The following is a 13818-nucleotide window of genomic DNA, read 5'->3' on the forward strand; positions in this document are numbered from 1 at the left end:
GCTGCAATCTGGTTATCTCGCGAATCGCAATCCAGCTACTGCACTAGTTACGAGCTAAATGTGAAGCGTTTGGGGCCCAGGAAAACAGGTATTCTTCGCTTGGGGGCTTAAGGAATTCAGAGGGGGGATCCCTACTGGCATATCATGTCCACACATAATTGAAGTTGAGGTAGTCCGCGATAAGTTTTTTTCATGGAGGGAGACCTTTGACTCATAGAGACAGTAAGTATTTACTGCTAGTTAATTAAAATCATGAGAACAAACATTTCCAAAGACTTTCAGCACAATTATGTACATATATAGTATGAATTGCATATTATCTATTACTCCAAAGCAACTTAATTATTTAGCTCCTGCAGTAAGAACTACAACTTTTAATCCGGGTCAAGCTAATTATCTTCAAATTCAAAGGGATATTCCTAGCATTTAGAAGGAACAACTGGCCCAAATAATTTTCATGGTACAAGTTTATAGCCGCATTTAATGACTTCGTGACGAAAGAGAAACAAAGAGCAGCTTCTGCTGCAATCCCCTGACAACTTTTAGCGAGCATAATTTCAAACAATTTAGTTAACTTCCACTGGCATTTCATGCTGTTTGCATAAAGCAAATACGCGTTGGGCGAAGGCGAAGGTAGCTCCTCCAGGAGTTGGGAAAACCCAGGATCAGGGACACGCGCAATGCGAGGACTCGGGCAAGGTAAACGAAGTAAATTAAACAGCGGGAACAACAACAACGGAGAGGCTCACGGTGGGCGTTGACCAGGGGTGGGCTGAGGGGGCGTAGGGTGAGACACTTAAACAGGCAACAGACACATTTAAAACCTTATCAAATTCAACGTTTGGCACATTATGTATACAAGTTATACAACATATAATGAATATGCATTCGTATATGCAATGGAAAATAAATTTGCAATTAGTGCTCTTGAATCAAAAGAGCCTTTCTGTTAAGAGCTAAAAAGACTATTTTTTCGAGTGCATACAAATGGGAAGCAGAGGGCCAACAACAAGCACAATAACGAATAACAAGCCAAAGGCATGCGAAACAGCAAAAAGCAGGAGAAACCCAATAACATAAAGCAAAAGAATTTTTTCCAGAGGATGATGGCCAACCTGCAAAAGGGGTGGCGAAGGGAAGGGCGGACAAGTAGAAAAACCCGCTTACAGCAGCGAAGAAAAAAAACGGCGACGCCAAGCCAACAACGACCTTGATAAGTTTTACACAGTGAGAGCAGGAGAGAGAAAAAGAGAGACCCCAGGAAAAAGAGCCTTCTCTCTCGCGCTGTGGAAAAAGGGCGGCAGGGAGAGAGACTACCGCAATCGATGCCCAAAAGTGGTGAGTTTCGCCACGCGCGAGAGCTGTATCTCCCTAGCTCTCTCATCAACAAGTGGCTCAGCTGTGAGTGGGCTGGATAGAAGCGGTGAGGGGAGTTGGGTGGCGGGGGGCGTTAGGTAGCTCCTTACTCAATTCATTTTTTTGTGTCTGTGTGACAGAGCGTTGGCGGTCTCTCTCTCTATCTCTTTGATAAACAGTCAGTGGTGAGTTTGTTTTCCTCTTTACAGGCTGATTATCATATTCTGCGTTTTATTATTGAATTTCTCGAAAATTGCCTGATTGTGTGTGTGTGACGCATGTGTAAAGTGCGGCGCACAAATTGATAGAACTGCCGCCCACCACCCCCTTTTGCAACCTTTTAACACCCTCCCCCTCAATAAAAAACAAATTCCGCCAGATAGTCTGTCAAATATGTTTGTTTTCCTCTCTCTCTCTCTCTCTTTCCTCACAGTCAGCTGCCAAATCAGCTGTCTGATTTGAAGCATATTCACTTGGTATTATTTAACAATCGAAGCCACGAACGGAGAATAGAAAGCGGGAGATTGGAAAACTTGTTAACGAAAATTTTTACCTCCTCTATGGTAAATGGCAAGCAACTGGACTCGCCAATAGCAAAAAAAAAAAAAAGGAAAATGCAGAACAACATCAGCCAGTCGAACAACAACAACTGCCACCATTGTAGTAGTTATGTACCTGCAACGTGCCTGAAATTTAAAAAATGCAATATGAAAACCAACGCGGAACCAGAAAAAGGCTCGTTTGGGATGCACGAAGCAAGCAATACCCTCTATATTGTGAATGCCTACTAAAATTGATATGAACTCGTTGCTACAAATCATACATTAATTAGGAAAGAATTTTGCATTTTGCTCCACAATGCTATATTTTAAGATTCTTTAAGATGGATTTTAAACTTAAATTTCTTCAATGTTTTTTAAGACTATAAAATGGTTGAATTAGACTAATATTATTTGGGATGATGGTTCAGATAATGCGACATAACTACATACTTATAAACATCCTATCAGAAGGCAGAAAAAAAATTGTTAGGATTTTAAATGCAACATCATCTCATGCTTTGCAACCGTAAGACCTTTTGCTATAGAGTAACTTAAGCGCCGTGCTGCACTTGCAACTGCCAAACGAAACGAAACCGGACTCAACTGGACGCCTCGCACACACACCCATTAAATGCTCTCACACACACACACTAGCGCCATTACATGCACACAAACACACACGATATCTATATAGACGACGCCTAGTTGAGCATTTTGAACGACTACTACAGCGGACAAGCCATAATTAATCAGGCCTGGCCGGCAATATTTTACAAAAGCGAAACGAAAATTCCTCAACGACTTGCAAGACAGAGTTGGCAGATCCTTAACTCGAAAATTTGCGTACATTGTTGCCAGTTTTACAATTTGGCCTTATCATTTGGCCAATAACACGTGCATTTTCCTGCCACTTGCTGCGTTCCATTTGACTGAGTCAATCGCACACTTCCTAATCACAAACAAATTCTAACAAATCGGTAGAAACTTGTTTCTTTCCATCGCAACATTAATTCGCATATTTTTACAAATTATATTAAAGCTCAAATACATGGGTACATAAAATACATACACACATGGAGTATTAGAAGTTGACGACGGCAACAGACATTCTGAATTTTTCGTGTACTTTGAAAACTTGTTTTATTTATTTGCTTTTGGTTTGTTCTGCCGTTGCTTGTAAGCTTATTGAACAATTATATTACGGCATATGAAATGACAATAGCTTAATAATGTTTAGCTCGATGTTTGCATGCGCGAACAGCGAAGAAATATTGTGAATAACTTTGATGGTTTACGCAAAGTCTCAAAAATTTAAGGATTTGATGACTGAACTCATGTCAGAACCTATTTGATGTAGTATCTCGTGAAATCAAGATATCGAAAGGAATATCAATAGAACAAATCTTGCTCGCAAATCTTGCTCGCATTTCGTTCTTTATGTTCTAAAATACTTGACATTTTTCAGCTAATCAGAAATATGTTTGTGAAAATAAAAGATTTATGTCACTCAAGTAAACAAATTTATCAAGTATTTCAGTTGTTACTTAATAATGGTTTTCTTCGTATGACATTTAAACATCGTACCAAAAGTTTTCCAGACATTGTGGAAACTTTGCATTAAACATTTAGCATGCAAATAAAACAATTACAATAAATTATCGAAAAAAAACCCAGATACCCGAGCAGTGATTTTGTAACAACATTTCGTTGGGTTTTTCTCACCCGCACGACTACAATGCAAATATGTGAGGTAATAATTGATGTCGTTTTGCGCAGTGTAAGTGGGGGAGGCAATGTCCGCCTCTTGATTTTTTTTCTTGAGCCTCTATTCAATTGTCGCTTCATTGCGAGAGGAAAAATAGGAGGAAAGTTGAGAGGAACAGCCACTTAATTCTATGCTGCATGTGGTTAAGCCGATCTGATATGCAAAACAAAGCTATTAAGTTGGGAATTTGAGTTTAAGCTCTATATCAAATCAAATGGAAGGGTCAAATAAATACAATTGACCTTCTATAACTTCAAACTGAGTGTATCAAATGAATTGAGAACATATTCGTAGAACATTGTAATCCGGTTTTCATGACATGGATTAAATATTCTCTGGTTAATGTAAGTGTTAGGTCAAACACTTCAAATTGATCATGATTTAATAGGATATATATATGAGAATAGATATCGGATGCGCTTTCTAGCCGACTTCAGTTGGCCACTGAAAGTGCAATCGACTTTTGGACCCAACGTTACAAGAAGTGCAATCGAAGTGGTGGAAGGAGTGACAGAAACAGAAAGACTAAACTCAACTTACCGTCCGCAAGTTCAAGGCCAAATGTCGCTCTCCTGCATTGGTGCTCTCGCTTCTGTTTCGCTCACGCTCTGCGTAGGGCTCTGCGCTCTCTCCTTCTCCTTTCTGAGAGTCTTGCTGTGTTACATGTAAAAGAACTTTCGTTTTCCGCCAGCGAGGGATAGGGTGGGGGTTGGGTGGGCGAAGTGGCCCACATGCAACTGCCGTTAGCAGGTCCGTTGTTGTTTTTCTTTCGTTTTCGCACTTCTCGCTGCCTCTTCTGGTGTTATTGTTGTTCTCTGTTGTTCGCCAAACAGGAGCGACTTTTGTAAATTAATTAACAACACTCGCACACTCACTCCCCACAAACACACTCACGCACAGAGCTGCGTTCATCATGCGAGCGCGCGCTTCGAGATAAGCAAAGCAATTTATTTGCACTAAAATTTACTTTTGCGCGCTGAGCGAAACGTGGGCGAAGGGGGTGGGGGCGGTAGAGAGAAGAGCTCACCACACACACACACACACTCGCACGGCCGACGTAAGAGCGCACGTTTTTGCAGGTTTTAGGGTATATAATTAAATTGTCAGCGTGTTTTCGATCTGATCTTGTGCATTCGGCTAGTTCCCGATTAAGAGTCTGCGTTTCGAAATCAATGCGATCGATTCAAAATCTGATCAGATCGGTCCAATCGGAGCCTACGACGAAACAAGTCAACAACTGCGGAGCGCTACAACAAATGTGCTGCGGGAGCTTTGAGCGGATGGGTCACACTCGGCGAGAAGCACGGTCACACCTGGCGATGGCAGTTTGGCGATGTATCGATTGTGGTTTCTAGGCGATACTTTCCTGGCGCCAGCTTAAAAAATTAAAATCATAGAAAATAAACAACATATGTTGCATTCAACAAGGTTTAGGTCACTAAAATTTACTTAAATAACGATTTTCACAGTAATGGGAGATGTGCTTTAAGAGTGTCGAACTCCTTCTTTTCTAAGGGCTTAAGATGTGTTCCCGAGAAGGGCGATTTGAACTCCAAATCGCGATGTTTGTTAACCAGAACTTTCTGATCTGAGTAAATCAGATTGATTTGCTGCTCTATTTGCTGTTGATCTGTCGGAAATTATAGTTAATAATCGCATCTATGGCATGGCCGAGCAGTTACCCACCTTTTTTGAGCAGTTCCAATGCCTTTTCCCGCTCCATTTTGACTAGCATACTGCCAATAGTGATCCAAACTTTCTTGTCCTCCGACTTTTCCATCAGCCGCATTGCCTGCCGGTTTTCCTGGCGGCGTTTATCCATCACCGTCAGTTCCTGCTTGTTGACCAGAATTTTGTCGGCCAACTCCTCGGTCTTGGTTATTATCTCAATGCTTTTGTTCAGATCTGTTTGCGACATTTTGACAATAATATTTTTTCAAACAGATATGTGCAAAACACGGAAGTAAACAAAAGTGTCGAAGTGAGACCCGAAAACGTACTAACGCCTCTTCAACAGCTGTTCGATCAGGGACGTAGCATATAATCGGGATTCGTTTAACATACTAACTATATGAGAAAACATTAAACTGTTAACCATATTCGTCCTATTGTACGAAACCGCCGCTTGCATTTCAATTTAATATGTTTTTGACATATTGATAATTTATTCATTCAAAATGTGCATAGAGTGCTTGTGACCAAATATGGTCACATTATAACACAGTGTAACTGCATAACATTGATCCCCTGCAAACACATTCTACCTGCGCCGCTGAACACATCACATCTCAATCGCAACCAAAGATGGCCGCGTCATAAGTAGATTTGTAGTTCCAAAACAAGACGAGACGTTTGTTTACGAGCACAACTACGCCGGACTGGATCTCCGCCAGCATTCGGGCAGTTATATATGTACATTCGAAGGGACTCCAAAGCAATGAAATCCACCGACAGCGCCAAGTGCCTGGGCAGCAAGTCCTTGGCAATCTGTTGCCTGCTTCTCCACCTCCTACTCTGCATTCGACCAGCAGTGTCGCAGGTAAATCCCCATACATAAAGCATTACCAGGTTGAAGAGTTTACGAGACCCAAGTCGCTGCTTGACCCAAGGAAACATATGTTTGCAGTGCGCGCACATATGTTTAGCATATTGATTTTGCAGTAGTGTGTACTTCGCATGTCTGCGTGGGTTCCGTTGCTCCGTGGCAATTATTTTGCTTCACCTGGAGCCTAATCTTAATCTCAATCCCCCATTTCAGACTCAAAGTCCATCGCGTTATCTGCATAATGTGGACAGCAATAATAACAACAACGAACGCCTGCACCAGATACTCAAGGGATCCGGAGCAGGATCGGGAACCACGCAGCTCAACTGGCCACAGCCGCCGAAGCAAACTATTCCCGACGTCAAGACTGAGCTGGCCAAGCTAAACAACAGTGAGTTGGCATATTTTTACAATTGCACGCCGTGTAATTCACACTAAACTCGATCCCCAGCTTACGTTTACGAGAACGCCTGGCCGGCAAACAATGTGAAACTGGGTGCAGTGACAGCTGTAAGTTTCGACAAGGCCGGCAACGTGGTAATCTTTCATCGCGTGGACCGCGTCTGGGGACAGACCACATTCGATAACAGGAACCAGTACCAGGAGAAGTACCGCGGGCCCATCAGGGAGAGCACCGTCCTGGCACTGGAGCCCGCAACAGGCAAAGTGCAATACGACTGGGGCAAGAACTTGTAAGAAAGTGTAACTCCCTTGTTTAGTACTTTAGGTAGCTCTATCCAGTGTTTACTTAACTTCAAATACTAGTTTGCAGGATAGTAATGTGTGTAGTGTATTTGTTGAAATCAATCTAGGCACAGGTAAACAAAAGCATTTCTTCCGAGTCGATATATCCATGTCCGTATCGAGTAACTGATGGTCGATATCCTCGACTTTATTATTCTCTATTATTCTCAGTACTCATTTATTGTCGCGCTGTTTTGTGTTTCGCGTTTAATTATCTGGTGAAGTTAAATTTAATCGGTAGTAAAGGCATTTTGCATTTGTAAGTTCAAAAGTTTTAACACATAGTCAAAAGTATTTTGTAAGATTTTATTTCGGCTGTGATAATCTGAAGGCGTATCTAAAGTTAAGTAAGCACTAGAATAGCAGTGTATATGTATGCCCTTCCTAATTAAATCCCATATCACCCACAGTTTTTACATGCCCCATGGCCTGACCGTGGACCCCGAAGACAACGTTTGGTTAACAGACGTCGCCATGCACCAGGTTTTCAAATTCCCGCCTCGTGGAGGCGATGGAAAACCAGCGTTGACTCTGGGCGATGCCTTCCAGCCCGGTTCAGGACGCAAATTTTGCAAGCCCACCTCGGTGGCGGTGTTGGATAATGGCGACTTCTTCGTGGCGGATGGATACTGCAATGCTCGCATCCTTAAGTACTCACGAACAGGCGAACTGATCCTCTTCTGGGGACAGAACACCTTCTCTGGCATATCCTACGACGTGGCGCCCCAGAACTTCTTCGCGATTCCCCACGCTCTGACTCTCGTCCCAGAGTTGCAGCTACTCTGCGCAGCTGATAGGGAGAATGGGCGCGTACAGTGCTTCCTCTCGAGCAATGGCACCTTTCACTCACAGTACCACAACCAGCTGATAGGGGACCGCCTCTTCAGCATGGCTTACACCCCGGCAGCGGGTGAGTGGATAAATCTTCTTCTGGTATCGGTGTTCATGAGGTGTCATAAGAACCTTTCGACGGTTTAGCGTCTCTTTAAAATGTTGCGGGCTTCTATAGATTTCATCATCATTCACATTACCATAACAGAGCATCTTTTGTACAAATCTTACCCCTAAATGTATCCATTTTCCGCTACAGGTGGGCAGCTGGTCATTGTCAACGGACCAACCGCCGAATTAGGCATCCATCCTGAGCACTACAACGAGGTTCACGGCTTCGTGCTAAGCATGCGCAGCAAGCAACTGGTGTCTAAGTTCGGCCCCAATAACCTCCAGTTCCAGAACCCGCACGACGTGGCCGTTACAGCCGACGGCAATGAGATCTACGTGGCCGAGCTGAATCCAATGCGTATCCACAAGTTCGTGCACCGATCGCTGGCCAAACCAATGTCCTTGTCGGCTAGCAAGGACTCTAGGGACGGCGCTATTAGCCAAGCTGTGGGAGGGGATCAGGTTCCCGCAGTGGCTGTGCACCACCCGAGCGGCAAGGCCATCCTAGTGGCTTCGCTCATGCTCCTTTTCGCCGGCTCTACCTTTGCGTTGGCTTTGATCTTCGCGCGGCGAAGGAAACGAGGTAACCAAGCGAACAGCTACGCTACGCCCAGCGACCTGGTGTACCGAAAGCTGACTGCTTCCACCCAGAGTCTTGGCTGATCGGCAGTGCTAACTCCTCACTCAATGTCCTGTGTTGTGCTGTCACACTTAACTGATTTAGTGTCCTGTACTTATAAGCTCGAATCTGATTACATGTATTTCCACGATTGAATCTCCCTATTCACGCTTTTTTGGTGTCGTTAATTACACAGCATGTCTACTTTGTGTGTTCTGTATTTGTTGGCTTACTTTTCGTTCAACTTTATTGTAATTAAAATTTATACCGCATTTAGTGTTTCAAATTATATACAAATTTTTATACAAAATACATAAGCATACAAACAAAATTTACGTTTATCCTTAAGTGTATTCTGTTTTCGTTTTCGGTTTGTTTCAGTGCACGCCAGATCGCAGATCTATGCATGAACTAAGAAGGGAATGGGATTGGCAGTGTTGTTGCTCATATAAATCCAATGGTATTTGTTTAGTTAATCAGTTAAACCAACATATTCCACAGGTTGCCTGCCTTTCGGAGCCCGCAGTCGTCGCCACGCGTGGGAGAAAAGCGATGGCTTCAAGCTGGGCGGACTTCTCGATCGGGATCGCAACGGATTCGAGAAGCTGGACCAGCAGGCCAGCGACGAGGAGCAGGAGACGAAGACACTGGCGAGTGCCCAGTACGCCTAGGCGAAGGACCAAGACTTACGCAGCTAACAAAGCATTCCTAGTTCTAACTACCTGTACCTCATTGAAATACCGACCTAGTTTTACGCGAGCTATATGTGTGTACTTTAGGTGACTTTATTTACCTTCCTTGTGGTGCATATCGCAGAGAATTCCGATCGGGGTGTATTTTAAGTTGATTTATTGAGCCGTTTGTTCAATGTATTTTAACAGCTTATTTATGGAAACTTCTTTTAAAGAACCGACTATGCGACTATTTTTCGGTTATTTATTACTTGGTCGAATTCTTTATTTAAAAGAATAAATTTTTAAAATGTATGCTCAAACAGCTCGAAAATATCTGAGATATTGTAGGTGCCACTAGTCTAGTGACTTGACCACATCCTTTTAATTTAATTTTTTTCGAATCAAATCGAAGTTCTCCGCGAATGCGCCTTTTATATACTGCTATTAATTTGGCAAAAGGAATATAGTCGTATAAATATGTCATAGTGTGTATTTCGATTATTTAAAGTCTGCGGCTTAACTAGATTTCGTTATAGGCGTACAACATATTGTGTCGACTTCTAAGGCCCCATGGTGGCGAATACTTTTAGCCCCTTTCCTCGTCCCCGGTTGCCACGATCCCAAAGGACCTAGTGTTTAGTTTCTGGCTGGCGGTCAGACAACCTGGGCGAGGAAACCCTCATTCTCCTCCGTTACAATAGCATCGATGTTGTAGAATATAGCATGCATGGCGATCACGAAGCATGAAGCACCCAGCGTCCAAAACAAAACCGCACCCGCGCCCACCAGGAATAGCACTGGTGCCGTCGCCAGATTGAGTGCGATGATCTGCTGGCTGGGCGTAAGTTGTTGTCCCACGATGGTGATGTTGCTGTTGCGCACGCGCAGCTTATGACAGCCAAAAGCGGAAGCCAGGATGACCAGCAGAATGCAGGGAGCTGTGATGCTGGAGATTATAACTATTAAATGGGGTGGTACAATAAGGTTTTTAGAATCACTCACAGGCAGTATATCATCAGTACAAAAAAGATGAAAACGTAGTTGGCCTGAAAGTAGGAGAGATTCCGAATAACCCGGCTATTTAGCCGCTGCATGCTGACGGCCGTTTTGAAATTGTTGATGTTGAAGAAGACTACCCAGGGTCGCAGGGAGTTCCGGACCATTTGGAAGACCTGCAGCGGTGATGGCAGGTTGGATAGCGAGGGCAGGCTGCTGTGTTCAAGAGTAATTAGTTCCTATTCGCTCTTTGTTTCGTTTTACTCACCTTTGCATGTCCACGGAGAACCTGCCTCCGGAGGGCGGTGGCGGCTGCATGTTGCCGGATAAGTTCCCGCCAGTTTGAGCCATTTTGTGTTTCCCAACCTCGTCCTAACGCTTATCTTAGAGACACGTCTTCGCTGCAATATACGATTCTTCTTTCGGCAAGTGTGGGCGTTCCACAAGTGTTATGTGTATCTTTGCAGTAGGCCCACTTGGCCCGAGAACTGTCTTGAGGATGCTGCGGCGTTTGTAAAGCGACGAGGACTTTAGCGGGGTCACTTCTACATGGAGGCGGCAACACTTTCGATGTTGATTTTACGATTTACTCTTAATTTGCTATGACATCGTTTTCTTTTGAGAAACAGTATACAAAGTTTGAAAAATCTGATGTGGCAGATAGTTCTAGGATTGCCGTTGTCGTGACATGCGGTGTGACCAGAGTTGCGAGTGCGCAAATTCTCGAAATCAACTGAAATCAACAAATCCAACACGCTAAATGCAATCAAACATTCATTCCAAAACTTTTTCTCCCAGGGTTTAAATATAAATTATTTTGTTAGAAATATTTTTACACATAACATTTATATTTTTATACCTGTTACTCGTGGAGTAAATGGTTATACTATTTCGTTTAAAATACGCAACAGGTAGAAGGAAGCGTTTTCGACCATAAGATATTTGATAAGAGAATTTACCTGCCTGGTTCTTTTGATTTCGTTTTATATAAGTAGGCGGTACTTTTTAAAAGTCTGCATTGTTGTATGAGTAACGGGTAAGAATCGTGCTGAAATTTTAAATATTTTTTAAACAATTTATTTGACGGATAACACAACATAAGACTCCGATCGATGCCCGTACCCCTTAACTTTTTCTCAGGTCTCAGTCATAGAAATAATTGCTCACTTTTACATAAAATTCGAGATATAGCCTTGCGAATCGAAGTAGCCAGATTAGAAATTTATGCTGATAGATGCAATTTATTTTTAAAAAATTCTTGTGTCTTATAAATATCCTGTATTTCCTGTATATTGTATACATATTCAGGTAAAATTGTACATTTCTATTTACATTTACTAACAAAGAGTTTTAGAAGTTAAGAGACTTTTCATTGGCAATACCATTATCCATTGAAACGTTTGTTTTACGCATGTTTACAGATACATATGTATTTTTTTTAACGTCATAAAATATTGTTTGTGTGACACTATTGATAAGTATTTTTTCGCAGATTCGGTATGAATCAGATTTTTGATTTTAACTTAAAGAAATTGTTTCTTGACATAAAGTGAAATGTTCAGAATGAATGATATTTGTTTACGGAAATGGGAATTGATTATCATCATTTTGATCAACGATATTTCCTATTAATATTCCTATTCCTATTCAAATTCCTATTAATATGGTAAAGTGTTGCGACTATTAGATACCTGTTACACAGAATTTGGAACTGAAACAGATAGAGATGGAGAATTAGAATATTTTGACGTGTAGCAAGGAGATAGCTCCAATCAAGATACTATTACTACAGTTTTGATATGTTTAAAGGTAGTAGGATTTGAACGTTTCCTGTCATCCAGAAAACGTTTAGCATGTAAGCGTTTAAGAAGTTTTGGGCGTAATAGGGGCGTGGTACGGTTTTAAAGAAAACTTACATGCTTTCTTCCTATTAAAGTATCCGAGATCTCGACATTCATACGGACGGACAGACAAGGCAATTATACAATAATTAACCGGAGCAAAGTTTACGCGGTCCATATCTTATACCGAGTGGGATTCATAGTGGCCATAGAGTGAATCATTTTAGCAATCGAGATAAGCTTGAACTTTTAAGACCAACTGGCTTTTGAATTCAGTCTTCGGTTAGGCTCCGGCATTACAAGATGGTCTCGATCCAAATTTATTTATTTATTTATTATATTTATTTGACGCTTTTGCCTCAAGCGATTTCCTTGGTGAATTCTTTAGAATTTGGTAAATAGTAGCAAGGATATTTACAATTTCATCGGATCAGTGCCAGTGTTTAATACATCCTTTGGCAGCTCATGGATTTCTTTTTTAATTTCAACAATAATTAATACCTTTTAATTACAAAATTAGAACTCCATTGGGTTGATTTCGATGCACACATTTATGGTCGTACCAGGAAAATGCTACCTTTAATAGGATTTCATACAGTGCAACAAATGCTAAATTCGGCCATTTTGAGCTTCATTAACTAATAAATTCTTTTTACCGCCCTTAGCAAAATTTAGTATTTGCCCACTAGACGAGATTTGCATCCCAATGAGCAAATGTGAACCTCTTATGAAGCTTCTAAATCGCCGGAATATGACAAACCATGAGCAATCAAAGTTCCGAAACAAACTATGCAACATTGATAATTTTGCCCATGAGCTAGTGCACATGGTTTTCACCTGCTGCCCAATGGTTGCTGGGGTTAAACTACCAAATAGCAGTGTCTGCGGAGAGAGTCCCCCGTCGTTATATATCGTAGCTGGCAAGGAGGCACAGCTCAACCAGTTTCCCTGGACAGTCCTGCTGGGTTACAATGCCTACTCAGCAGAGCGCCGTGAGCTGTCTCCCATGTGTGCGGGCTCCTTGATCGCCAGTCGCTATGTGCTGACGGCAGCCCATTGTTTGTTCGTGAAAGACTTCTATGTGGCCAGTGTGCGCCTGGGCGAGCATGACACCGATAACGATCCCGACTGCACCCGACTGCCGAATGGAGACAAAAAATGCGCTCCAACTTACGTGGACATCGATGTGGATCAAAGGGTCCCGCACGAGCAGTACTACAAGAGAAATGAAAGGCACTACAACGACATTGCTCTGTTGCGTCTAAAGAGTCGGGTGAAGTAAGTACCTTACCTTTTCCAATCGGTGGTCTCTCTTTCAGATACACCCTTCAGATCAGACCCATTTGCATTTGGCCTGGCATTGAATTGTCAAATTCCTCCTTCGAAAACCAACCTTTTCAAATTGCCGGCTGGGGCGATTCTGGCCAGCAGCACTACAGCCCCGTACTGTTGCACGGCACTATCAGTGGAATGAGTCCGGATGAGTGCTTGAATCGGTATCCCACACTACGAGTCGATAAGGACATCCATATATGTGCCATGGGACGGGATGGCACCGACACCGGACTGGGCGATTCCGGTAGCCCGCTGATGGCATCGGTGGGCAGGGATGATGGTCAATTTTATTACTTAGCCGGCATAACCTCCTACGGAGGGGGCCCCTCCTGTTACGGATGTGGGCCAGCGGTTTACACGAAAACATCCTCATATTATGAGTGGATAAAGAAGGAAATTAATAAGATCGCTGAAGATGAACTTAAAATTAAGTACAAATCGGTAAAAATACTAATTTAA

The 13818-nt window shown here is 42.5% G+C and overlaps 5 protein-coding genes across 13 annotated transcripts in view; 2 read left to right on the top strand and 3 right to left on the bottom strand.

The window, feature by feature from the left end:
* LOC6608433 (myocyte-specific enhancer factor 2) overlaps positions 1-4918 on the bottom strand; it is a 42742-nt gene extending 37824 nt beyond the window's left edge. For 5 of the 7 annotated variants that reach the window (XM_032716067.1, XM_032716071.1, XM_032716069.1 and 2 more), the window contains exon 1: positions 4204-4918. The gene's annotated coding sequence lies outside the window, so the exon portion shown is untranslated. The remainder of the gene's footprint in view (positions 1-4203) is intronic. The other 2 variants (XM_032716072.1, XM_032716070.1) reach the window with 1 other exon arrangement.
* Positions 4919-5077: 159 nt separating this feature from the next.
* LOC6608434 lies at positions 5078-5677 on the bottom strand. Its single transcript, XM_002033132.2, has 2 exons — positions 5350-5677; positions 5078-5293 (listed from the first exon to the last, which is right to left on the bottom strand). Exons 1-2 carry the CDS (start codon positions 5579-5581, stop codon positions 5127-5129), a joined length of 399 nt encoding a protein of 132 aa, XP_002033168.1. The 5' UTR covers positions 5582-5677; the 3' UTR covers positions 5078-5126.
* Positions 5678-5918: 241 nt separating this feature from the next.
* On the top strand, positions 5919-9670 carry LOC6608435 (peptidyl-alpha-hydroxyglycine alpha-amidating lyase 1). Of its 2 annotated transcripts, none has more exons than XM_002033133.2 (6): positions 5919-6202; positions 6422-6599; positions 6660-6900; positions 7363-7862; positions 8043-8477; positions 9015-9670. In XM_002033133.2, the coding sequence occupies exons 1-6, from the start codon at positions 6074-6076 to the stop codon at positions 9182-9184; spliced, it is 1653 nt and encodes a 550-aa protein (XP_002033169.2). In that variant the 5' UTR covers positions 5919-6073; the 3' UTR covers positions 9185-9670. The 2 variants fall into 2 exon arrangements, with proteins under 2 accessions (XP_002033169.2, XP_032571955.1); XM_032716064.1 differs by lacking the exon at positions 9015-9670 and adding an exon at positions 8895-8938 and having other exon boundaries at positions 5920-6202.
* On the bottom strand, positions 9660-10884 carry LOC6608436 (prenylated Rab acceptor protein 1). 2 transcript variants are annotated; one of them, XM_032716073.1, is made up of 3 exons: positions 10452-10884; positions 10190-10399; positions 9660-10133 (listed from the first exon to the last, which is right to left on the bottom strand). In XM_032716073.1, the coding sequence occupies exons 1-3, from the start codon at positions 10532-10534 to the stop codon at positions 9842-9844; spliced, it is 585 nt and encodes a 194-aa protein (XP_032571964.1). In that variant the 5' UTR covers positions 10535-10884; the 3' UTR covers positions 9660-9841. The 2 variants fall into 2 exon arrangements, with proteins under 2 accessions (XP_032571964.1, XP_002033170.1); XM_002033134.2 differs by having other exon boundaries at positions 10190-10396; positions 10452-10882.
* A 1672-nt stretch (positions 10885-12556) lies between these two features.
* On the top strand, positions 12557-13818 carry LOC6608437 (spaetzle-processing enzyme). Its single transcript, XM_032715924.1, has 2 exons — positions 12557-13302; positions 13344-13818. Exons 1-2 carry the CDS (start codon positions 12731-12733, stop codon positions 13816-13818), a joined length of 1047 nt encoding a protein of 348 aa, XP_032571815.1. The 5' UTR covers positions 12557-12730.

Source organism: Drosophila sechellia, chromosome 2R, assembly GCF_004382195.2.
Source record: "Drosophila sechellia strain sech25 chromosome 2R, ASM438219v1, whole genome shotgun sequence".
Taxonomy (NCBI): Eukaryota; Metazoa; Arthropoda; class Insecta; order Diptera; family Drosophilidae; genus Drosophila; species Drosophila sechellia.